This window comes from Papio anubis, chromosome 3, assembly GCF_008728515.1.
Source record: "Papio anubis isolate 15944 chromosome 3, Panubis1.0, whole genome shotgun sequence".
Lineage (NCBI taxonomy): Eukaryota > Metazoa > Chordata > Mammalia > Primates > Cercopithecidae > Papio > Papio anubis.
Genome location: NC_044978.1, coordinates 173094157 through 173121074, shown reverse-complemented (window position 1 = coordinate 173121074; position 26918 = coordinate 173094157). Strand labels below are relative to the sequence as shown.

General features: G+C 38.8%; 1 protein-coding gene across 12 annotated transcripts in view; it reads right to left on the bottom strand.

The window, feature by feature from the left end:
- Positions 1-1833: 1833 nt before the first annotated feature.
- The window catches only part of BOD1L1 (biorientation of chromosomes in cell division 1 like 1), a 59601-nt gene continuing 34516 nt past the window's right edge, over positions 1834-26918 (bottom strand). For 3 of the 12 annotated variants that reach the window (XM_031664712.1, XM_031664710.1, XM_017958571.3), the window contains 15 exons: positions 25071-25114; positions 23700-23760; positions 22030-22100; positions 21002-21074; positions 19698-19777; positions 15927-16011; positions 15519-15592; positions 14447-14522; positions 14332-14366; positions 13239-13284; positions 10894-10943; positions 10718-10802; positions 10156-10309; positions 6109-6249; positions 1834-3224 (listed from right to left, as the gene is read on the bottom strand). In XM_031664712.1, coding sequence (XP_031520572.1) covers positions 3107-3224; positions 6109-6249; positions 10156-10309; positions 10718-10802; positions 10894-10943; positions 13239-13284; positions 14332-14366; positions 14447-14522; positions 15519-15592; positions 15927-16011; positions 19698-19777; positions 21002-21074; positions 22030-22100; positions 23700-23760; positions 25071-25114 — 1193 coding nt within the window. In that variant the 3' untranslated portion in view covers positions 1834-3106. The other 9 variants (XM_017958572.3, XR_004182845.1, XM_017958574.3 and 6 more) reach the window with 9 other exon arrangements.

Genomic DNA, 26918 nt, shown 5'->3' with positions numbered 1-26918 from the left:
TCCTAAGAGCAGTGAGGCTGCTGTTGAGGTGGAAAGATCAATACCTCCCTCCCATGGGCTTTCATATAAATAACTCTGCCCTGGGGGTTAGAAGACAAAGTGTTCAGTCTGTGTTGCCACCAGCTTGCCATGAGATCTCATTGGGAAGAGGAGTGTCACCTGATGACCATTCCTAATTGGTGTGGTTATGGTAAACCTGTTAGTAGACTAGTATTTAAGTAAAGTCTAGGTGGTAGGGGTCAAGTGGTACCACCCTGAGGAAAGAGGCCTGAAGTAGGCAGGGAAGGATTGTGGTTGTGGATGACCAACTTCAACTGAAGAGGAACCAGCTTTTTGAGTCACATCGTCCTCAGCCACAGGGCGCTCTGCTGCCTTCACTAAGTCTTGTGTGATCCTCCTAGCCTTGTCTCAGCTCTGGGATGGGAAAGCAGGTGGGCTCTTGTTCAGGTTGTTCATGGAGAAGCAGTGAGGCAGTGGCAGTGGTAACCAAGCCAAGGCCTGGGAAATGTCAAATTTGGAGATGGTCTGCAAGTGCTTCTCAGTGAGTTAGTGGAAACTACTGGATTTTAGGCTGGATATTTTTTTTTTGGAGTCAGGGACTGTCCTGTAAATTGCAGTATGTTTTGCATTCCTGACCTCCTTCCTTCTGCTCAATACTTTTAGTAGCAAATCATTGTGATGACTAAGAATTGCTTCCACCTATTTCCGAAGTCTTGTATTAGAATCATTGGAAGGTATGTGGTTTAGCTGACTTCCCTATCATAAAATTCTTCACGTATTTCCACTATTTCCAGTTTTATCGAGAGGCAGCATTTCTGCACACTCCAACTACCCGGTCCCTATAGGGTCATGCCAACAGCAGCCATTACTAAACTGAGTAACATCAGTGTCACAGTAAGACTGCGTTTTCAGAATGCACTGCTGGTGAACCAGTCTAAAACTGACTGGTGCAAAGGCTATGACCAAAGGAGTCAGGAACCTTGGAAACTAGTTCAGCTTCTACCCTTTTACTTTTTACATTTTTTACTTGTATTTTGTATTTTAGATTTGGTTTTCTGTTCCTGCGTGCATTTACTTAGAATAATGGCCTGCAGCTCCATCAGTGTTGCTGTAAAGGACATGATTTCGTTCCTTTTTATGGCTACAGAGAATTCCATGGTGTGTATGCTCCACATTTCCTTTATCCAATCCACCGTTGACGGGCACCTAGGTTGATTCCTTGTCTTTGTTATTGTGAGTAGTGCTGTCATAAACATCTAAGTGCAGATGTCTTTTTGGAAGAACAATTTACTTTCCTTTGGGCATATACCTGGTAATGGGATTGCTGGGTCAAATGGTAATTCATTTTAACTTTGAGAAATCTCCAAACTACTTTCCACAAGAACTGAACTAATTTACAGTCCTACCAACAGTGTATAAGAGTTCCCTTTTCTCACCAACACCTGTTATTTTTTGACTTTTTAATAAAAGCCATTCTAACTGGTGCCTCACTGTGGCTTTGATTTGCATTTCTTACTTTTAAGACAAATCACTTTAGATTTTTGAGCTTTGGTTAAAAGTCATCCATATACATAAAAATGAGAAACTCTCATATTCCTCGTCTCTAAGGGCCTTTCTGGATCTAAAGTTCAGTTCTTCCAAGTTCAGTTCTACAGAGTTCAATTCTACAGAGTTCAGTTCTACCGAGTTCAGTTCTACTGAGAAACGCCATCACTGACTCAAATTTGAATGTGAACATGGAACGATATAGGTAAGACCAATTATTTAGAGAGAAGAAATGGTTTTCATGCAGACAAATTTTAAAACACACAAATAAAATTCTTACCACTCAAATTTTGGTAAACATTTTATAATTTATATATAAAATCTCAGTAAGAAACCATGTAAAATGACAGAAATATCCACCTGACATTAAGAGTCAAAATAAAAATAAAAAAAAAAACCCATACACACTGAATGTAAATTTTAATTATAAAACAAGAATATGAACAAAACATTTAAAAATAATCTCAATTATTTGGCAACTCATCACATCATTGCAAGAGACAAATTTGATCGTAAGAAGTTTAATCTTATGAAAAACTGAAGTTGGACAGTTTGCTCATATGAGAGTTAAAACATGTTTAAAAAAACACCTGGCAATAAAGCCAGTTTCTATACTGAAACAACTGTGTATAAAACAACATAAAATCCTGAAACTGGATAGACAGGAGGGACCTAATCTTGAATGCATTTCTCTTCACTGAAAAAGACAATATGGAAAGAGTATTGGTAGAAGCTTCAGAACAGCACAGAGAAGGGGAATGAACACCAGCAGAGAGGGTTTCTGCTGCAGGTGACTGATGCAACTTTACCTGAACCAGAACCTGTTTTATGTCAATGGGGCTGGTAGTAAAGTCACAGATGCAAGTATAATCTAAAAACGTTACATTCTTAAAAAACAGAGCCACGACTGTGAACAGAAAAGCAATGGAGAAACTTTCTTTAGCTAAACTACTTTACTTGGATACATGCGAGTTTCTGCCAGATCATATTAAGATAGTTACAGGGCAGGCAGAGTCCTAAAAAATTTTCTACTAATGACTGCATAGCATTTAAAACCCTTTTTTATTTAAAAAAAAATAATAATAAAGTAAAATAAACAGATATATAGTAAAGTTCACAGATAAGTTTTCTCTGTAAAATAAATAGTGTTCATTGATTAGCATCATACATAGAGTAAAATACAACCTATTTTTACATGTTTATATACTATACACAGATTACCAGTAGGCAGCCTGGTGTCTGATGGGCTGGAGGGGTTTGCATTCATGATGTGTCACATTGGGAAATCCCAATTTTGAATGTTAAAATATACAACTACTTTGTTTTGAGTTCAGATACAAAGTAAACTTATTGTCCTTTATCTGAAATAAATGTACATAATATCTTCTATGAACAATAGTTTATAAAGCTGTTTAAAACATAACAAGAAAAAGCTTGCACCTAGGGACTTACAGCACATGCATATCTTTTTCCTGGTTAAAGAGAAGCCTATGGCCACCGAGTCATGTCTCTTTCCTCTCCACTGTGTTCCTCCATAAGCCTAGGGCAGCAGTGGTCAGGATTATCGCTTCGCTTTTTTCACAGGGGCTTCCTCCACCCTTTGCTGGCCTCTTGTTCGGGCCCCAGGAGGGCTGACTTCTCTCTTGCGCTTGATAGAAGGGGACAGCTGTGTCTTTGATCTGCATTAAGCAAAGTCAAAGCAATGGTGAGGTTTAAAAGCAGTTGCTTCAAATAACTTGGGAGTTCCTTAAGAAAATGGAAGAGTTTTGAACTTGACAGCTAAGAAAAGAAAAACCCAGTAAAATTTATACACAAAAAGGAGCTATTTCGCGAAGAGCTCGAGCTAACTGGTTCTTTGCTGTCAAACTCACACACAAACACAGGACACTGGAAGAGAAGTGTGAAGCCTGTGCTCTGGTTCCAGCTCTACCACACTCTAGGTGCTGATGGTGCTCAAGTCCACTGCCTTCTCTGGGCCCTAGTTCTTTCATCTATAAAACAAAGACATCAACAGCAGGTCCCACCAATATAGAAACTGTTCTAAGTTCAAACAATTAGCAAGAACACAGCAGGATTTCAACCTAGGTTGGACCAAGTGCAAAATCATACTTCGTAGCACAGGATTACAGAAAATAGCTGTGTTAAAAAAGGCACAGGAATTTCAGAAGAACATTCTAACCAATCTCCCTGTAACCAGCATACCCTGTTGATACAGTCTGTGATTAAAATTATTTGTTGGAAACTCCAATTAATCATGTTACTGTCCAGGAGATATATGAAGTAGTTCCTCTTGGGTCTCTGATGCTTTCAGGAGAAAATCATCCAGAGCATAGAACACAGAGCCTTTTTTTTTTTTTTTTTTGAGACGGAGTCTCACTCTGTTGCCCAGGCTGGAGTGCAGTGGCCAGATCTCAGCTCACTGCAAGCTCCGCCTCCCGGGTTTACGCCATTCTCCCACCTCAGCCTCCCGAGTAGCTGGGACTACAGGCGCCTGCCACCTCGCCCGGCTGGTTTTTTGTATTTTTTAGCAGAGACAGGGTTTCACCCTGTTAGCCAGGATGGTCTAGATCTCCTGACCTTGTGATCCACCCGTCTCGGCCTCCCACACAGAGCCTTTTATAATTCTGCCTTCTACTTGTGCACCATCTGGGACTGTAGTCCTGCACCTTACACATCACAGAGCAAGATGCCCTATCTTTGGAATCCCCCACAGAGAAATGCGACTTTATTGACATGAAGACTTTAGGTCTTTACCACAGCATTTATCATTGTAATTTATCTGCTGTGTTTCTACAAGTTACAATCAATATTTTGTAACTACAAGTTACAATCAATATTTTAAAACAAGATATTAATAGGACAGAACAGAAAATACCACTTGTATCACATCTACTAAATTTGACTCATGAAAATTTTGTTCCAGTTACAGTAGCAGGAATGTGAGCACCAGCTGTATTGCAAAACATTCTCATAGTGGGTTGTTGCCAAAAAAGTTTGAAAGTCTTATATACATATATCTCTCCCATTAGACCCAATGATTTTCTAGGGCAGCTGCTGAGATTTATTCATTTTTCTAACTCCAGTGCCTAGAGAAATGCCCAAAACATGGCAAGCAGGCAGTAAATGTCCTGTCAATGAATAAAAGGCTTGGAAAACCAAAATTGCAGGAGACGGAGAAACGGGACTCTACTGATATGAAGACACGTCTTTCATTTATTGTTTGACAGCAAAAGTAAATAAACTCAAATTGAGTCAAAAATTGTTGCAGATGATGTGGTTCTGGCATGTGTTGACAATGACTGAAAATGTGTTTGTTGATAATCCATTTTAAACCGTTTCCATGGAAAGCCACCAGCCACTCAATGAACACCTCTTCAGTAAAGGTGCCGTGCGCAGCATTGTGCTGGGGGCCAAATGGCAGCTAACAGAAGCTCTGAGTCAGGCTGCTTCTCCCCAGCCATGTGAGCTTCGTAGCTTATCCAGGCCCTTCCAGTTCACCCAGAATGTGGTCTGTGACCAGGGGCACTGGTCACTGAGGAGCTTGTTGGAAATGCCAACTCACAGGCCCCACTCTAGACTTACAGACTCTGGATCTGCATTTTACAAAGAGCCTCAAGTGATTCGACTGCATGTTCAATTTTGAGTAGTATGCATGCAAACCTTCCTGAGATTCTGTCCCTCACATATAAAATAAAAGTAACTGTTACAATTCACTCAATGAGAGTTAAATGAAAGCATATTTGTGAAAGTGCCTAGCGCTATAGTTTGCTTTCGTTTCTAGAACGTGGGGAAAACAGCACATACATGCAAGTATGCTGTGAAGATGAAAATGTGGTAAGAGGTCAAAACGGTTTTTGTGTACAGTGAAGAGTCTTTTACTATGGAATATGATAACGTATAGAAAATATGACAAGTTCCTATCTGAAGAAAGAAAGCTAGAGCTCAGAGGGGTAAATAAAAGGAATATACCAAACCAATGCTATGTGGCATCTCAAGTGCCCAGTACTGACCAGAAGCGCAGCAAGAAGAAGAGATGAAAACGGGCTGAAGCAGGATGGAAAGGATCTGACTTATTGGAGGTGCTGGTGCACTCCTCACTAGCTCAAGCAAAGGCAAGAAAGGAAGGCTTAGGACCACCTTTGGGAGGCAGTAAGACTAGTAAGGCTGCAGTGAAAGGTGTAAGCTGGCAGGGGCTGTGCCTGAAAGAGGAAGCTTTTATCACCTCATCACCTCTCCAATGCTCTACCTAGCACAGAAATGATTCTGGGCTGTTATATGCTTTACCACACTGCCTTGCCTTTGGTCTTGGCGAATGGGAGAAGGCAGATATGGCTCATAGGTGTCAAGGACAAGCCTGTGTGGCAATCCACTGCGGCAAGGCCAGACTGGTGAGGCCACAGAGACACCTTCTGCAGCCCTTCCTATTCTTCTTGGAAACCAATGATCCCCAAAAACAGTTATTTGGTGAGACAAAATCTTAAAGGAAATTAGGAAGAAAGCATTATTGCACCAAAAATAGTCTTAGGGGGTTAAAAATTACTTGAAGTGTAAGCAGGGACTTACCTTCCTAATGGGGGAGAGTTACTAACTTTTTCGCTGGTAGGTAACTTCTCTTTTGCTAATTTGTGGCGATTTCTAGGAGAAACTGTGTCTGGGCTGCCAAGTTTGGATGTTGCACGTGCAGATGGCTTGCTATGTTGCTTTCTGAAACAGATTATAGAAACACTGGGCAATGGTAGCACTGAATACTCCAGTCCCTGGAACTATTTAGGAAGTATGAGGCTCCTTGTGGGCAAGTCAGAACAACAGGAACTCAAATCAGAAAAATGGTTGGTTTTCCTGACCACTGCTGATAAGTCGATCTTAATGTCATCTACAACTACCTCTGCTTGTGTGACCTATCTTTGCTCTTACTATGCGTGGTATTTTATTGTGATTTAGAAAAGAGATGTATCTGTGAAAAATAGAAAATATACTGGCTGACAAAATAAAGACTACAAAAGAGCTCATCAGGGTAGAATAAAGGGCCAAGATTAATGACAGTACAATTCACGAAGCTAAGTGTTAAGGCCCAAGTAGTCAACTGTACAAGAATTTGATAAGGAACTCTGATTAACCAGTAAAAACTCTGAAAAAGGAACTTGTTTAGCTGGTGTGTTTTTCAATTTGAGGCTCAGTAATGAGGATGCACACTGAAGAAAAATATCCAGAAAATAAGGTAAAACAGTCCTCTTCTGGATTCATTAGACCACACTTGGTATACAGAGTTTGCTTCTTTCTCTTTCCTTCCTTTCCCTTCCTTCCTTTCCTTCCTTTTTCTTTCCTTTCCTTTCTCTCTCTCTTTCTTTCTTTTGAGAAAGAGCCTCGCTCTGTCACCCAGGCTGGAGTGCAGTGCTACAATCTCTTTTCACTGCAACATCCACCTCCCGGGTTCAAGCAATTCTCCTGCCTTAGCTTCCCAAGTAGCTGGGATTATAGGAGTCTGCCATGACGCTCGGCTATTTTTTGTTCTTTTAGATGAGGTTTCACCATGTTGGCCAGGCTGGTCTTGAACTCCTGGCCTCAAGTGATCCACCAGCCTTGGACTCCCAAACTGCTGGGATTACAGGCATGAGCCACAGTGCGTGGCCTCTTTTATTTTTTATTAATTTTTTTTTTTTTTTTTAAGACACAGCGTCTTGTTATGTTGCTTAGGCTGGTCTCGAACTCCCAGCCTCAAGCGGTCTTCCTGCCTCAGCCTCCTGAGTAACTGGGATTACAGGCATGAGCCACTGCGCCCAGCTGCATATTTGCGTCTAAAAGAGGATAAAAGTAATTGAGGAGCACAAACAGGGATGATGAAAGGGCTCAAGAAGCAAGCAGAGAAGACCTGGAAGCTGCCCTCAAATATGTAAGGGAAAATTAGACAGAAGGTTCTGAAAGTAGAACTAGAATCAAGAGTAGAAGCCATAGGGAGGCCGGCTTCTACTGAACACAAGTCAGAGAATGCTGAGGAGGATGTGGCCACTGAGGTCCATGCAAAAGCAGGAAGACCCTTTCAGAGGAGATGCAGGTGCAGTGACTCAGGCATGACTGGCTAGTGGTACTACATGATCACTAAGAGCCCACCCAACCCAGACAATTTGTGAAATTATGAAAACATCAGAGCCCTGGGACTGATCAACCAATGCCAAGGAATCCAAACTAGAGAGAAAAGAACTCATTTGTAAATCAAAAGTTTATATTATAAAGTGCATGAAGAAGAACTTTAATAATCCAAGTGATTACAGAACCAGATACATCAAATAAGATTTTTAAAGAATTTATAGAAGGCAAATCGGACAGCAATTTCTAGACACTCACTGGACGGCTAGAAGGCCTATGGAACGTTCTCTGAGTTGAGCCCTACTTTCCACAACGGTTTTAGAGGGAAGCAGTATTCTGGTGGGATGGATGCTATACCCAAATGCATGGGTTTTGGGCTCCAGCACCCTCACCCTCTCCTAGCAGCAGCAATTTGGATTCTGTGACTTCTTTTCTATTTATCTGAGTTGCTCCACCTAAAAAAACAAATATGAGACCACCTTATAACTTTCGCCGTGTGAGCTTCTAGAATCCTTTGGCTCTAAAATCTGATTCTTTGAGAAATCAAACCATGGCACAAATGGCTAATAATGTGTTAAGTTTGGAGGAATTAGAAACAAGTTGATTTTAAGTTTTTTTTTGAGATGGAGTCTCACTCTGTCACCCAGGCTGGAGTGCAATGGCGTGATCTCGGCTTACTGCAACCTCCGCCTCCCGAGTTCAACTGATTCTCCTGCCTCAGCCTCCCGAGTAGCTGGGATTACAGGCACATGCCACCACGCCTGGCTGATTTTTTATATTTTTAGTAGAGACAGGGTTTTACCATATTGACCAGGCTGGTCTCGAACTCCTGACCTCATGATCCGCTGGCCTCAGCCTCCCAAAGTGCTGGGATTACAGGTGTAAGCCACTGCACCCAGCCCTGATTTTAAGTCTTTATGTAAACACAAGATACTATCATATTATGGTGTTATCATATTAGTGTTATTTTTGAAATAAATCTTATTAGTGTTATTTTTGAAATAAATCTTCCTGAACTTTTTGATCTTGAATAATGAAATTAAATAAGATGATACCAAGATTAACATCTTATAAATCACATTAATTAAAAATTTAAAAAATATACATTTTTTCAGAGACAGAGTCTCACTGTCACCCAGGCTACGGTGCAGTGGTGTGATCACAGCTCACTGCAGCCTCAACCTCCTGGGCTCAAGTGATCCTCCTATTTCAGCCTCCCAAGCAGCTGGGACTACAGGCTCATGCCACCACGCCCAGCTAATTTTCAAGATTTTTTTGTAGAGATGGGGTCTCCCTGTGTTGCCCAGGCTGGTCTCAAACTCCTGGGCTCAAGTGATTCTCCCATCTTCGTCTCCCAGAGTGTTGGGATTACAAGCATGAGCTACCATGCTCAGCCTGGAAAATATTCATGTTTGGGAAAATTATTAACGGTTAGGATGAGACTACACAGTTATGTACCATTTCTCAAATGTGCCATGGGAAAAGGAATACTGGATGAACAGTTATAATGATATAGGCCAACAACAGAAAAGGGGTATCAGCAAATAATGCTTGTTTAAACAAAGTTCAACCGGCTTCTTTCCTTTAGGAGTTTGCCAAACCCTTTTTTTTTTGAGATGGAGTCTCGCTGTATCACCAGGCTGGAGTGCAGTGGAGCCATCTCGGCTCATGGCAACCTCCGCCTCCCAGGTTTAAGCGATTCCCCTGCCTCAGCCTCCCGCTGGGACTACAGGCGCGAGCCACCATGCCTGGCTAATTTTTTGCATTTTAGTACAGACAGGGTTTCACTGTGTTGGCCAGGATGGTCTTGATCTCCTGACCTCATGATTCACCCACCTTGGCCTCCCAAAGTGCTGGGATTACAGGCGTGAGCCACTGCGCCGAGCCCTGGAGTTTGCCAAACCCTCAATGTTTTAATGAACATGTAACTGAGAAGGAGAGAGAATTCACTGTCATTCCCAAACTCATCTGACCATGGTACTCTTTTTCTTAGAGGTTTCTGGCTATGATAGGGCTTGAGAGAACACATTTTGGGAAATATATGAAATTATGTACCTCAAAATTGGTCAAATTTGGGCACTTTCCTATGATCAACCTATTGCATAGCACTGGTGAGATGCATGTGATGACGGCGGTGCATGGGCCTGGTTCCTCCTGCTTTCTGGGTTGAAATAAGTATGCTGAGAGCAGGGATGATGTTTTATGTATGTCCATATTCATGAATGGTGCTCAATACAACGTCTGAAGGATGGTAGATGCTCAAAAAATATTTGTAAAGAATTGAATGGGTTCCACCAAATAGACGTTTAAAACCTGGTAAAGACTCTGAAGCAATCCCCTAAAATGGTTTAGGACAGAAAATGTGTTCTCCAAGAACTATGTGCCCACTAACAATAAAAATGAAAGGGAAACACTTCCACTGAAGTATGAATGATTCAGTTCAAAGAGAATCCCAGGAAACCCAGAGCAGTTTTCAGATGGAGAAGCTGGTGAAGGTCTCTGGCAGCTCTGTGCTGCCCCCATTACCTCTGAGCCTCTGATCTGGTGGTGGATCTTGTGGTGGCTCCTGAAGGCTCATCCTCTTCCTCTTCTTCCTCTTCCTCATCAGACTCCTGCTCTTTCTTGTCCTCTGCTGGTTCAGAAACTGATTTCTGGCGTTTTCTTTCTGGCTCTGAGGATTCTGTTCAAATAGAAGGGTAACACCTGGATTATACAATTCCCAAAGATCCAAGGGAGAGAGTCATGGAGTTTAGAACTTAGGATATTAGGGACTTGGAGGCAGAGAAGTGGTTTTCCACTTCCTTTTTGTTTCAGCACTTGCAGATCACAACTGTTTAACTTAATCTCAAACACATTTTGGATAGTTTACATATGCAGTTCACAGCCAGCGTTCATAAAAAATTCACATGTACTCAGAAAAGCATCTGGGATGTACCATTTCTGACATGGGATTAGACCTATTTCACACATATTTATGTAATATTAATATTAGCTGTATCCCATTGGATTTTTCCTCATTCAAAGAAAAACTCTTAAAAAAGGTGATTTTGAAACAATAAGACTTATTAAGAATTTGCTAGAAGCATACCTGCATCATCTGACACAGTAAGAGAACGTTTGGGTTTTCTTCCTCTCCGACGCACACTTGCTACTGTTTTTTCTTCACCATCATCCTAGAAGCAATAAAATTACAGTTCAAAGGATGGTCAGTTGAGCATTTAAGTTGATTTGTAAACATATCTTGATAAGAAATTTAACACTTACATTGCTTATACTTCTTTCTTGTAGGTTAGCTGTTTCTTTATTGGATTCATCTTTAAGAAAAGGAAATCTCTGCATTAATATTTTATTACTGTAAATTTAAATTTCAACAGTCAGTCTGGCTTATCTGTGTATCAGTATTAATTAATACACTGTTATACACTTATTATTTTGTTATCAGTCAAGCAAAGATAGAATCAGAATACCTAGCAGAGATCACACTGGATTGTGAGTTACAAAACCTAAGTTTTCATTTCAGGTTTTATTTTATTTGCTGACCCTCAGTTTTTTTCAGCTACAAAATAGGAAGTTGGATTAGACTACTTTTTTTTTCTAAGACAGAGTTTCACTCAGTCACTCAGGCTGGAGTGCAGTGGCGTGATCTTGGCTCACTGCAGCCTCCGCCTCCTGGGTTCAAGCAATTCTCCTGCCTCAGCCTCCCGAGTAGCTGGGATTACAGGTGCCAACCACCACACCCAGCTAGTTTTTTGTATTTTTAGTAGAGACAGGGGTTCACCATGTTGGCCAGGCTAGTCTTGAACTGCTGACCTCGGGTGATCCACCCGTCTCGGCCTCCCAAAGTGCTGGGATTACAGGCCTCTGAGCCACCATGCCTGGCTGGGTTAGACTACTTTTATGATCCCTTTCAGCTTAAATGTTCTGACCCCAAAGAAAGAATAAAAAAGGGGCATATAAGGAGCCCACAATATGTACCAGTAACTGCAAGTTGGAATGATATACAGGCAGAGCATCCCTAATCTGACGATCCAAAATTTAAAATGTTCTAGAATCCAGAACTTTTTGAGCACCAACATGACCCTCAAAGGAAATGCCACTGGAGCATTCTGAATTCTGATTAGGAATGCTCAACTGGGAAATGCAAATATTCCAAAATCTGAATAAATTCAAAATCTGAAACACTTCTGATGTCCTAGGCATTTCGAATAAGGATATATAACTGGTACTTTTATTTTTATGAGACAGGGTCTTGCTCTGTTGCCCAGGCTAGAGTGCAGTGGTGCAATCATAGTTTACTGCAGCCTCCAACTCCTGGGCTCCAGTGATTCTCCTGTGGAGGCCTCGGAAAGTGCTGAGATTACAGGTGTCAGCCACCACACTTGGCTAATATGGACTTTTCAATTTCAATGTAGCTCTACAAGTATTATGATCCTAGCTTATAGTCTGAACAAACCAGGCTTGAGTAACTTGATTTATGTAATTTGTTCAGAGTCACATAACTAACAAGTAGAGTGACAGGTAGAACTCTTTTGACTCCAAAGACATCATGGTAGTTAAAAAAGTACATCTTATGACCTGTTTGTAGGGTGCATACATACATTCTTTATGCATTTGCTTTCTGCAGATGTTACAATTTTCTGAGACTGTTTCATGGTAAGAAAAGTAAAGATTAGTTCAATGCACTAGTTCAAGCTGAGATTATGGGGATGTTCATCAGGCACTCAAAAACTCAAAGGTACTTCTTTTTGGTGACTGTAGTAGTCATTGTTTTTTGCAGGTTTAAAATACCAATGAAAATGAAAAAGTTAACCCAATAGAAAGGTCAACAAAGAGGACTGTCTTAAAATGGTCATCATTTTACCCACATTCAGAAAACATTCTGAATCACACAGCTTTAATTAGCGTCCTTAAAGGGCACTCAAGTTACAAAGATTTCTTCTTGTATGGATTCAAAATACTACAAAATTATTAATACAAACTGGTGAAGACCAAATGTGCAGAATCTCCTCCCTCTTTTAAAAAATAAACAAACCTTAATTTACCAAGACACAAGAAAAAATGAAGTACGATCACACATAAACGTGGAAAAAATTTTATATTACCTATTTGCTTTATTTGCTGATCAGAATATATACTTTATCAATCTGACCATGCTATTTATTTGATACAAAATAGCTGTCACATTAACCTTTGTTGTTGATATCAGCACTTCAAAGCTCACTAATGGCTCCTCTTGCTTTTATGTAAAAAATTTTAGACCACAAAATGGATACACACACATTGCAAAAAATATCTGGAAAATGCATGCAATAGTGACAAATAATATGGAATGCTCCCATTATTCCACCCTCCAGAGCTAATCATTATCAACATTTTGGAATATATTTTTCTCCTTGGAATGAGGAGAAAAAGAGTCAAAACAATTTCAATTCTTGAGTCCTGGACTCCGTAAGTCAATAGTCTCTCCCAGATACAAGGACAACTGTTTTTACCAAGGGGGCCACCCACTTCAATGAGAAGCAGAATGGAAGTCCCAAACGTTCTCCAAGAGCCAGCCTCTCCTGCCCCTCCCTCAGATCAACACACAGAGGAATGCTATAGGTACATACCTGTTGGCATTACTTTCAGTTTGCTGCTAGGTGGAGATTGTTCTACCTATGTTTAAATAAACAACAACAAAAAAATTAAAATCAGCAGTTTATAATCATCACATAGAAATGCAATCAATGATATAAAAGTGGTATAGGATCTTTATTTACATAGGCATATTTGAGACCTATTTTCTATAATTAAGTATACCTAGCCAAACATGGATGCCTGAGCTTCTAAATACAGACTTTCCAATAAGTAACTTCCCTTTTGCAACGCTAGAGGATGAGAAGTGAGGCAATGCAGCATGGCCACTGTGGTTAATATTCCCCAAGACAAACCATTTTACATGTTGGTAAATGCATTCACATGTGCTTATCTAGTTTTGTCTTATAATAATTCTATGAGATAAGTACTGCAGGCATCATACCACTTTACATTCAAGGAAACTGAGTCACCAGAGGGTCCATGACTGACCCTAAGTCACAGGTCTCGGGGTAAGTGGCAAAACTGAGGCTTGAATCCCATGTTCTTTTGTTAGGTCAGTGAACACACGTCTGTTCTCCTTATAATGCTCTTCTTATAATAATCCATTGAAATGCATGCGATGGAATCCTGATACAATGATTTTGGTGGGTATATACATCAGGGTCAAAGATAAAGAACGTTCAAACATAAAATATCACTGAGGATTTTCCTGCACTGAAATCAGTGTATATTTTAGGTCAAAAAGAATTCCATAGAAAGTAGTAAGATGGCAAGACAACTCACAAGTCTCTCTAAAGAAGCCACTATCTCAAAATCATATAAAATAGCTAATTTGTGTATTTTAACCACGGGTAGTCGCAGGAAGATAAATCCCTAGATAATTTTTAAATAATCAAACTCATGAGTTAGAATGGAATAAGAATGAAGAACAACTAATATAACTCTGTTTACACAAAGATACTAGTAATCAAAATATTTGAATGGTTACTCAGTATTTTATTTAAGAAACTCTTTTAAAGCTTTTCAAGTACTTAAAAAATAAAGTTCAAAATACTAGATAGTGCATAATACCCTTTTCAGGTTAAGAGCAAGTATTTAAAATTGTCGTGTTTTGCAATTACTTACAGTGGCAATGCCAGTATCTGTTTTGGAGTCGTCTTCTAAAAAAAAAAAAAAATTCTCTTAGAAAATCGGTTCGAAAATTTCTTGTGTGTGAACTGAAAACACACCAAGTACCTACTCATTTTTAACGTTGTTTCTACAGGGTATTTGCGAGGTCTTCCTCTTTTCCTTTTAATAATTATTGGCTGATCTTCCTAAGGGGGAAATAAAAAACAACAGCAATTAAAAAAAAAATTAATCCTTTATTATACAAAGTTTTCTCAAAAATCAGACTTAGAGTTCCTGTCTAAGAGAGCTCAAATCCTAGCTTTGTCACTTTAAAAATATGTGATGTAGGGCTTAGTGTTTTATTTACTTATCTCACTGTAGTTCCTTCAACCTGATAAATATCACTAACTGTCATAAATTAAAGGAGCCGTGATGATTTTGAGACAATGAAGTAATCAAAGTGTTACCTTTTACTTCTGTAATAAATATGTATGTCCATTTAATTGGGATTTAGCCCAAGTTAGTTGTGACCAAATGGTAACCCTTATAAAAAATAAAGGAGTCCACTGAATATATCATACATACAGAAGTGAGAACAACAACGAAAGATTTAAAATGGGCAAACTTGGCGATGGTTATCTAGATCTGGCTAGTGCACAGGCTGTGTCTCTTGATTTATGGTGCTCAGTCTCAAGCCACTGCAATTCTCTGCTCCACGGGCTCCCTGAAAATCTATGGGTTACAGTGGGCAGGGCTGGGATGCTGTCTGTGCCTGCAGCCTCCAGGAATCCATGACCTTGGCTCATGAACTAGGTCCCCTAGAGTATTCCCTGCATGCCTTTTGCACAACCTGCTGCTGTTCCCATTTCATCCTAGCTGGACTCCATGGCTCAGACAGCCTCCAATGTTAGGCCAGGAACCTGACGTTGACACTGATGTAGAGCACTGAGCTGATCCTTTCTGGCTATGACATAAGTGGGTCTCATACAAATGTTTTGAAGAAACAAAGATGAAGACAACAAAATTAATCAAAATGACACTGATAAAATGCACTGTATGAAATGGTGCCCCATTGCACTAAAAAAACCCCGCGCTCCTTCAAAGTACTTAAGAAAAACTCAAGGTAACAGTATTTAATGAATTTAATTTGGTTTTAGTGCTTAAATAATTGTGAACAAATAAATATGAAAAGCACATCTCACCTCCTGAGATTTTATGGTGTCATCATCGTTCTGCTCTGGCTTTTCACCAGTAGTTTCACTGCTGCTATATTCATCTGTAGAAAAGGAAGAGCTTTGTCTACTGCTAGTGACCACGGTCAGCCTTCCCCATCTTTACCCAAGTGACCTACATAGCTGTAGCCACACATGAACACACACTCCATTTTCATGTTTCTACCATCAAAATTAGTAAGCCTGACTTGGGGTGACTAGTAAACAGCACATTTTGGGTATAGCAGGATCCAAATTAAAAATGATCCCTAATCTTAAGCATGAGGCACTTTATTATACAGGGAAAGTAAATGAGCAGAATAGATGTTTCGGTTGTTGAGAGATACGATGGCTGCTTTGAAGGTTCAGTCAATTTACCTAAGCAGATGTTTTACTCACCTTTTTCTTCCATGACCCTTGAGGCAGTGCTATTTGTCTCAGAACTGGTTTTAGATAATTCTTCCAAATCTCTGGAGTTCTCTTCCTATAGAGAAGTTGAAAAAGACCAGAAGCTTCTTCAAACTGAAGCCTTCATCCATTCATCCTCCCCACCCAAGTATGCCTTTCTATTTCAAAAAAACTCCCTCTTTTTTAGCATAGTTTTTTGGAAAATGTTTTTGAAATGTAACTATTATTGCTGCTAGTGAGACTATAAAAAAAAACATTGAGAACAGAAAAGCATGAGATAAGGTTCAAGTATAAAATATCAAGGCCATTTTCTTTCCTGCAAAATAGAAATTGCTCTTCTCCTCCCTCCGCTTGGATTTTGTCTTTTTAAGACAAACTCCAAAGGAAAAATGGACAGATATTGGCAACAGATATTTATCTTTGTGGGGTGATGGAGGGGGCAGATGTGGGGAAGCAATAATTTGGGAGGTGCCAAAGGGAATTTATGGGTATCCAGATGGGCTGAATTGGAGCAGTGATCTTTCAGCAATTAAATTATCCCCCCGTAGTAGCAAGAAAGTTCTCAGCATGAAATGCCAAATCGTTTATACTATAATACTAATACAGTATATAAACAAAAATATATAAAGTAGAATAAGATCAAGGTGAAATAGGAAACTAAAGTAAGCATTAATTTTACTTTAACGGCCCATTATAAACAACTGTAAATCCTCATTTCCATTAATTTTAATTTTACTTATTTTTGAGTATTATTCTCGTGGTTCAAAATTTAAAGGGATCTATAATGAAATGCCCTCACCCCTGACTTCCCTACTTGGAAGAATTCAATGTCATTGGGTTTTGATATAGCCTTTCAGGGACTGGAAGGGGATGGATATAAAAGCAAATCCACATTTCACACAGTCTTCTGAAACACTGGAATTTCTGACCCACTTCATGTCAGATATGATTAGATCTTCATTCTTTTTTACCTAACAATGAGGATGACACAGAGCTTCTGTTACTTCCTAGTAAAAGAAGTGTCAGTTCAGCCATTTCTCTTGTTATTTGTTTGTATCTGCATTACAAATACTCTCTGTGTCTTATGGGGTTTTTTGTTGTGGTTATTTTTGCAGAAATCTGAAACCAGTGTCTGTTTTGGGAGGGTCAGTTCAATTAAAACAAGGTAAACAAACTCTGCAAATTCATTTAGTTGAGCATCTGTAAGCTATTAAGTCATAAAATGCTGAAAGTGAACAAATAAGTGAGGGTCTCAATGTCAAGTCCTCTGTGTTGTGGGACTCCCAGCTTCCCTTAAGGTACTCTGACAGTACTACATAACTAGGTCCAAGACGTGCGATTACAAGACTAACAGGTGACGTCAGAGGAGAGCTCACTTTCAGTGATAGCATCAGGGCCAATCTACACAGTAAATATTAGTAGAGATTAATTTTTAAGATTTTTAGATAAAAGGCATATATAAATGGTAGTTCTACCATTTCTTCTCACATTCTGAGGGCTTGTGGTACCTTGGGAGAGTGCTAATTTAGAGGATGGAAAGTCCACTCACTTGGGAAAGCCAAGGAGAAACTTATTTGCTCTGACCTTATCAACACATCAACATTGAGGCTTCACTGAGACCCTCATGCTGCACTGCCATTTTCAGCGCAGGACCTCTTCAAGTGCTCTGTGTGTGTGTGTGTGTGTGTGTGTGTGAGAGAGAGAGAGAGAGAGAGAGAGAGAATGAGAGAGAATGTGTGTGTGAGAGGGAGCGAGGCAGCACGTGTGTGACGCGGGGTGGGGAGAGGGAGAGGGAGAGGGAGAGGGAGAGGGAGAGGGAGAGGGAGGGGGGGAGAGAGAGAGAGAGAGAGAGAGAGTGTGTGTGTGTGTGTGTGTGTGTGTGTGTGTGTGTGTGTGTGCTGGAGCGGGTTTAGGAGCAGGCAGAAGTGTTTGAGGTCTTCTCCCTCATTTCAGCCAGAACATCTACACTTATATCTGTTTCATATAGCGGGGGCTGAAGATGTCCTGCACAAAAGTCTTCAAACCACTGGATGAACTGCATTTCTGTTTCTGAATTGGCTCTTTCAGAACCAACACTTGGTCCTGTAAGCACTTAATCAGATCCTGATGACATGCATGCAACTCACTTTTTATTTCCTGCTTTTATTTTTCCAGTGCCTGGAATTTTTTCACTTACTCAATTTTGGTCTTCTTTTGGTCTTCCTATACACATTTCAGAATAATGACTTTATTGCTTTTATAAAATGGTACATATTTACTACACAGAAAACGTTAACAGAAATGAGGAAATCACTCCCAATTTACTGTCCAAAAATTACTAATATTAAGATGACATCAAATAAATGCTATTGCAGACAGCTTTCCATGTAAGAAAGGATTCTTTTGTAGTAACTGAAAATACCGTGTCTATAAAACTGCTTAATGAAAATAGTTACATTAGATTTTATTTAAATTTAACATTAAAAAATCATGAAATTTAAGAGAAAATAAAACAATACCCCTTCAATCTACTTTTCTTCAAATTTAGAAGTATCGTCTCAGGATTTTTGATTTTGGACAGGGCAGGGTGAGGCATAGCTTAAGAGCCTGTTTCTTCCTTTGGTCACAACCAACTAAAATTCATGACAATATGCCACTTTCCCTCTTAGGTTATTAAATCTTTTCCTACTTTTTATTTAGTTCTTCAGTTACTGGGGGAAAAAAGAGACCAAAGTCTGGTTTTAGAGAACTGGAAATCAGTTCTCTAAATTAGGGAAAGAGAGAGGAAAAGATGGAACTAGTTTAGACAGACAATGAGAAATTTTAAAGTACTGAGCCTCAGAAATGGAAGAACACCCAAGAGGTATCTAGTAGGGAATGAAAAAATCTGGGCCTACAACAAAAGAGACAGCAGAGCACAAATAAAAATTTGTGAGGAGGTTCTGTGAGTCATAAGATGAAAATAAGACCACAGGAAAAAAGGCAATGGGTAAGGCCAATCCTTAGAGTACCCAGATTTTAAAGGTAGGAGGTGATATGGTTTGGCTGCGACCCCACTCAAATCTCATTTTGAATTACAGGTCCCATCATCCCCACTTGTAGTGGGAAGGATGCAGTGGGAGGTAATTGAATCAGGGGGGCAGGTTTGTCCTGTGCTGTTCTCCTGACAGTGAATAACTCTCATGAGATCTGATGCTTTTATAAAGAGGAGTTCCCCTGCACATGCCCTCTTGCCTGTCGTTATGTTAAGACGTGACTTTGCTCCTACTTTGCCTTCCACCATGATTGTGAGGCCTCCCCAGCCATGTGGAACTGTGAGTCAATTAAACCTCTTTCCTTTATAAATTACCCAGTCTCAGGTATGTCTTTATTAGCAGCATGAGAACAGACCAATACAGGAGGTAAGCTAGAGAGTAAAGGACTAATATTTAAATATATGTGACTGTATTTCAATATTTTGGTGCAAGTATATCTGTGATAAAGCACATTCTACTTTGGAAGAAAACATTTAGACACCTTAAGAAATCAATACTACTGAACAAAAACCTAAGCAATGTTATATTTAAATTGTAATAAGACAATCTTGCAGTTTAAGAATTATAAAGTGCAACATTTGATTTTGGGGAGGAGACTAAAAATATACACCTTTTATAATAAAGTGATTATTATTAGAGACATATAAAGGGGGATACTAAAATGAAAAAAATATTATAATAAGTATTCACAATGCTGTAATTAGGCCTCCCTACCCCCACCCAAAACTTTAATATGTGGGAAAAATACCTTTGTGTCATGTGGCTCAGTTTCAGAACACTGCCTTTGTGCTGTTTCTATTCTGGAATCCAGGACATCTGGATTATCATCTGTAAATCAGTTTAGAAAGAATCACAAATGAACAAAAGCTAAATGAAAAATGAAATACATAGTTCTATTTTAAGGCTGTTTGAGCCTTCTTTCTTAGGCCTGTGATACAGAGAAGCCAAAAGTTACTCTATATTTATAATATCATGTGATATGAGCACTGAACACTTGCCTTTTGCCCTGGCAAAGTAAAAATAAAACAAAACACAAAAATCCCCATATGTTCACATGACACCAATGAAGTAGTGGGTTCTGTGGGAAGGGGCTTAGTGTATAGTTTCCAGAGATACTTTAACTTTCTAAATGAGTTACCACGTAAGAGGTATAGCATAGTAATTGAGACCATGGGCTTTGGAATCAGATTTATGTGGTGAAGATAAAATCCTAATGTTTCAGAACCTTAATCTCTTTATTTATAAGATGACAACACCACCTAACTTACAAGTTTATTGTAAAGATTAAATGGGAATGTGTATAATGTACCATAGATAGTACCTGAATACATCAGGAACTCATTAAATTGCTACCAAATAATATAAAATATAAATATTTCATTCTTCACTCTTCATTCTTTCTCATGTAGTCATTCAATAAGTATTGAACTTCTCCTTTATGTCAAGTATTAAAGGTCAGTGCACTGTTCAACATGATAGTCACTAACCACAAGTGGCTACTGAAATACAAAATAATTTAAAAACAATTAAAAATTCAGTCTTTTGTTTCCACTGACCACTCTCAAGTGCTCAACAGTGACATGTGGCTAGTAGCTTCTGTATTAGACAAAATGAATGTACAACACTTCTATTACTGTTGTTCTACTAGAGGGCACCATTACAGACCATGAGAAAATCAATAGTATGAAGCACAGAAGGCGTGTTAGAGGCACTTTGGGACTAAAGCGCTTCACTAGCTCTGTAGGGCATCTGCTTATGATACAAAATACAGACTGCAGTGGCACCTGGCTGGGCCCCGGGGTGTGGTTCCAGAGAGAGTCTATCTTTGAGATCCAGGGGTTGGGTCTTCTGCAGGAAACAATCTAGTTTCTAGACTGAGGTCCAGAAAGGACCCTGGAGGTATCAAGCCAGTCTAGAAACAAATTAGCCTCAAGACTTGTGAAGTAGACAGTTACTATCCTCAAAAATTCTCTATGTTTTTGGCTCACTCTTTTGGATATAAAAATAATATGATTTTTCACAGATGTCTAAAACAGAAACATATATAAATACCCAGTTCATCTTCTGAAGAGAGATAATGCTTCTTTCTTTTTCTTTTAGGCATATGCCTTTCTTCCTCTTCAACCTGGAATTAAGAATGACTACATCAAAGGCCATAGAATCTTGATTCAAATAAACTGAAATGGGGGCACACTGTATTAGTTTCTAACCTTTGGAATAAGTTGATATACACATTTTTAAAAAATCTAGAACATTTGGCCGGGCGCGGTGGTTCACGCCTGTAATCCCAGCACTTTGGGAAGCCAAGGCGGGTGGATCACGAGGTCAGGAGATCAAGACCATCCTAGCCAACATGGTGAAAAACCATCTCTACTAAAAATAGAGAAAAAAATTAGCCAGACATGGTGGTGGGTGCCTGTAGTCCCAGCTACTTGGAGGCTGAGGCAGGAGAATGGTGTGAACCCGGGAGGCGGAGCTTGCAGTGAGCAGCGTTCATGCCACTGCACTCCAGCCTGGGCGACAGAGCAAGACTCCATCTCAAAAAAAAAAAAAAAAAAAAAAAAAAAAAAAAATCTAGAACACTTGATATTTAGATTTGGATTAGACTAATTTTGTAAGCTTTAGTCTTTTTTCTGGGTTTGAATGTAAATTCATACAGAACATGCTATTTCTAGCTACATACTGTATTTCAATAATTCTAAAACACATGTTTAAAAAATTATTTATCATTTCACTATCTCTGTAGTCAAGCTATATATATCTTACAACTGATGGCATGTCATAATTAGTAGTATTTTTCTGCTTAGTGGCTGATTAAACATGGACTTCTTATGGTTGATGAAAGGTGCATGAAAAACCATTCTGACTGTACAACATGGGCACTTCCAGACAGTCCTGAGAACTGCTATTTGCCTAAACATTGAAAGGGCATATACAGGTAAAAGTGACATGTGGAACTCTCAGTATACCCATTAATATTTAATTTATACAAAGAAGTAAAGCCTTTCTAAAGCCCTTCTTTGTGCACAGTGAAAATATTATGTATAAAATATCAAACACTTGAGTTTATTAAAACGCACCTCTTTAGGATCTGCCTCAACACTGTGACTGCTTATGGCTTCTGCGTTGTCTTTTCTATCACTGGGTATCTCTGAGTAATAAATACAAAAAAGAAAAAAAAATCTTAAATATTTTTATATTCCAATACTTATTGTAGGTGTGTGTTAGGGGGCTGGGAGAAAACTGAGTGAGTAACTTTACTGAGTACCAGCTATATACAAGGCATTGTGGTAGATAGTTCACAAATGATTTTTGATGGGATCCTCCACACAACTCCGTCAGTTAAGTTCTCTTTCTTCCTCCACTTGTAGATGTGAGGGAACAGGGTTCAAGGAGGTCAGTAACATGTCGGGGGTAACAACACTGGACTTTACACAGAAGACTTCAAGGCCCTTCCCCCCAGTTTGTGTAGCAACACAGTATTAAGAAGCATCAATGAAAACAATGAATCACTGCATCATAATCATCAGGCTAACAAACATTCACCAGTCAAATACCAAATACAGGAGATGGTATGGAGTGACAACTGGTACACTACTTGGGGTCAATTTAGCACATGCAGTAAAGTTGAAGAGGTGCCTATAACTGAGCAATTCCATACCCAGAAATACAAGTACACTACATATACACTGGGAAAGGTAGGAGAACATACACAGTAGCACTCTTTGTAATTGGGAAAAGCTTCAAAATACCTACATGTGCAAAATAATGTACAAATGAAGCAAAAAATACTAACTGTGGTATATTCGAAAGCAGTGAAAATAATTAGAGTTAACACAAATCAACAGAACAAAATCTCAAACTGCTGAATGAGCAAATAAGGTGGGGAGGGTTTATGTAATGTGAGACCACATATTTATCTAATGAAGGCAACATATGTTACATGTTGTTTATGGACCTATATATAACTAATGCATAATAGTGGTTCCTTTTGGAGTGGGATTAAAGGGAAAGAGATTGGGATTGGGAAGGGGTAAATGAGGATTCCACCATAACTAATATTTTTTAAAAGGTATGTGAAGCAAATATACTAAATTGTAAGATAGGGCAAAACGAAGTTAGGGGTCACATGGGTGTTTATTACCACTTTACTTTTGTTTGAAATATGGTATATGTTATAAAAATAACTGTATAAGTAAATAAGCCTCTTTTCCCACTCTTACAATAGAAAATTAACAAAATTAGTAAGCATCAAGAAAATTCTATGTTCTGTTTGAGAAGGGAATTATCTGTCCAGAGTTGGCAGCCTGCACAGGTTGTATGGCCACCAGACCTCACCTCTGGGAGAAGACCCACAAAAATGTGACATCCTTGATATGCCACCATCCTAAACTGTCTGTCAGAAGTTAACACATTTCACAGTTGGGTACTTGCAATCCACAGGGGACTATGTGTTTTGTATTCATGTTGGATTGAGTCAACTGTGAGATTAATGGCAAAGTTCTAGTAGCTATTTAAAGTGAGACATCACTTTTAAGCTCTATGGTTTGGAAGAAGTCACCTGGCCTAAGACTCGTTTTCCTCAACTACAGGAGTGATGCTGTTAACTATCACTTTACTGAATTACTATGAATTAAATGAGAGAAAAATATGTAAAATAATTAACACAAGGCCTGGTATACAGACCACACTCAATAAATGGCAACTATAATTAATATTAAATCTATGGCTATGAAATTCATTAACTTACCTCCTTTGTTATAAGATTTGCTATGTATTTCTTCATTTGTTCTGAAGTCTGAATTTTCAACCTAAATATATAATATAAAAGATATTTATGGATAGTCTCACAAAAAATTTAAAGGCTAAAAGAGAGAGGAGAGAAGGTAATTCACATAACTTGGCTATTTGTACAAATGCCAAAAGGAATTGGGGTACATATTCTTTTTAATTTCACCCAGAAGCTCAGAAGCATGCAGCATCTTCTTTTTGAAAAGGTTTCAGTTTAACAAATTATTGTGCTTATTCTTCCTGTCCTTAAAGCAGCCAATGGCAAATGAGTAAGAATAAATAAGAGAAATATCCTATAATATCCTAAGTCCTGGTCACAGGCTTTTGTACACATTTGGAAAGGACATTTATGCTCGACTGGGGAAAAGATAGCTGTTGGTGGACTCGGGGGACTGAGGTAGGATGGAGAACATGCCACCTGGCTCAGTAAGCTTCAACCCCATTTAAAGTCTTTTTAACTTTTAAAATTTATTTTATTAAAAAAAAATTATTTTTAGAGACAGGGTCTTGCTATGTTGCCCAGGTTGGACCCAAACTCCTGGGCTCAAGTGATCCTCCCACCTCAACTTCCTCAGTAGCTGGGACTACAGGCCATGCCACTGTGCCCAGTCAAAATATTTTTAACTCTTGGATGGCAAACTTGAACCACACCAAGTGGTGCTTTTCTCTTTCTTCTTATTCAGCATATGGTGTATGAATTTCTAGCTACAAAATAGGGTGGTTGATGAGGAAGTACTCTGATTCCACGGTTCACTGATAGTACCCCAATTCCTCTAGGGGCATTGGAAAGAATGCAGTTGTCTGCACATTTGGAAACATTTTATAAAATGTTCACTCCTGGTACAATACGAGGTTCCTTATAAATACATTAAGACAGAAAGCCCAAAAGAAGACTCTTTCAAGAATGAAAGGGATTATGAGAGCCACATCTGGGAAAAAAAATACAGACACATAGCAGTTACAGGTTAGTATGTTGAGAAAAGTTGTCTAAAAACATAAAGTGAAATTTAATTCTCAAACTAAAATCTATTTTGTCTATAGCACCAGGATGATTTAAGACATCAAAATCCAATTTTCAATCCTGTTATAATAATAAACAATAGAAAGTTCAGAGTTCTTCGTCAGTGAGTATAGGTGAACATGGAAAAGAGCTAGTGAAAGATGCTGTCAGGATGCCGAACTCAAATGAAGAGTACATTACCAAATGCCTCCTGGCTCCTACAGAAATATACACGTAACCCCTCCAGATGGCTCCTCCTCAATAGCTCTCCAAAAAATAAAAAAAAAAAATCCAATAACCACAAAAATCAAAATCATTACAGTGACTTACATTTAGTGATTCATTCACTAACACAGGCTCCTTCTGGAGTTCAGCTGTTCAAAAACAAAAATGAGATGTAAAGAAACTGAGTATTGTTTCTGAAATGTAGAGAAATAAATTTGAAGACTTTTAAGATGGGGAACCTATCCTATGTCACCAAGTGGCTTAGTTGCCTTCATAAATTATAACATTCTGACCACTTATTTCCCACAATCAATCCATGTTGTACTACCAGAAAATACTACCAGAAAAAGACAACAGAAATTAATGTTGACTGCATTTTTATAATAATAGCAGTGGTATATTAAATCGCTATTTAATTTATGATTTAACTATGTTGGTGATCTGAAGCTTAGAAAAAAAGTAAAAGACCTTAATGTAGCTGTTAAGCTGCAGTATAACACTGGTTCATTTAAAATAATAGCGTCAAATGAAAAGTTAGATCCTATCCCCTCAAACAGCAATGGTCTGTTTATATTCTTTGGAAACATGAAGTACAAAGTCTACTGTTTCTACTCAACAATGACAGAACACACATTTTTCTTTTAAACAACTTCCTTTTACGTAAGTAGATCTCTTACTGAACTGTACCTAAACACAGTAAAGCTATCTGAAATATAGCTGTGGGAACAATGGACTTCAGAATCCAAAAATGTTAGCTTCTTGACAATTAACAAATGAGACGTTAATTATTTGTAGTATAAAACACCCATGCACATTTTAACTAATGTATCTGTCCAAGTTTTGAATAGATTAGTCATCTTCAGGGTTTTAACATGCCAGCATAAATGACTTACTAAGTCTTGGTGTGGTCTTCGAGGACTGGCTGACACTTCTTACAAGACTTCGAGACCCTTTCAGATGGTTTTGTGTAAGAAGGTCCTCAACTGCTCCCACTCCCCAAACCTCCCCAGATAAGTCATGGGTGAGATTTATATGCACTATTCACTTAATCTGAATCACTCCACATCTACTGCCCTTCTCTTTGCCTTGTACACCTAATGCATACCTACTCATTACTCAATATTTAGCCCCAAATGAGTAACAAGCACTTATAAAAATTCAAAATGTATACAGGTTAAGCATCCCAAATTAAAAAATGAGAACTCTGAAATGCTCCAAAAATCTGAAATTCTTTGAGTGCCAACATGACTCTCAAAGGAAAGGCTCGCTGGAACTTTCAGACTGAATTTTTAGATATGGGATGCTCAATGAGGTGTAATGCACATATTCCTAAATCCTAAGAAATCTTAAATTCTAAATACTTCTGATCCCAAACCTTTTGGATTAGGGATACTCAACCTGCACATTCTTTGACCCTCCCTCCCCCAATCCAATTTTATGAAAATACCTGGTAAAACACATGTAGTGATATGCATTATGGAAGTTTGTTGCAGCCCTGTAACAGTAGAAACCCTGAGACCACTAAAATATCTAAAACTGGTATTAGGGACGATTATTTAGCTATTAAAACAAAGAAGTGGATCTGTATATGCTGATAAAGTAATGATGGGTGCCTGCAATATATGGTCCAGTGAAAAAAAATTCTAGAACAATATAATTTTATTGTACTGAAGGTGGTTACTCATAGGGAGTGGGAAACATTTTATGCATTTCTGTATATCTTACTTTCTATAATTAAAGGAGAGGGGTGAAGGAAGAGACTGATTGAGCCAACACAAGTCTTCCCTGAGGTCTTACATCAGGGAAGCTGACTCCCACAGTCAAGTAAGTATCTTCATTATAGTACCTTATTTGCAGGTTGATTTCAGTGAATGACTTATTTCCATCTGTCATTTCCATGTTGATTTCCCTAGTACTCACAGGTAGCAGACTTGATGTTTGTCAGGGAAATAA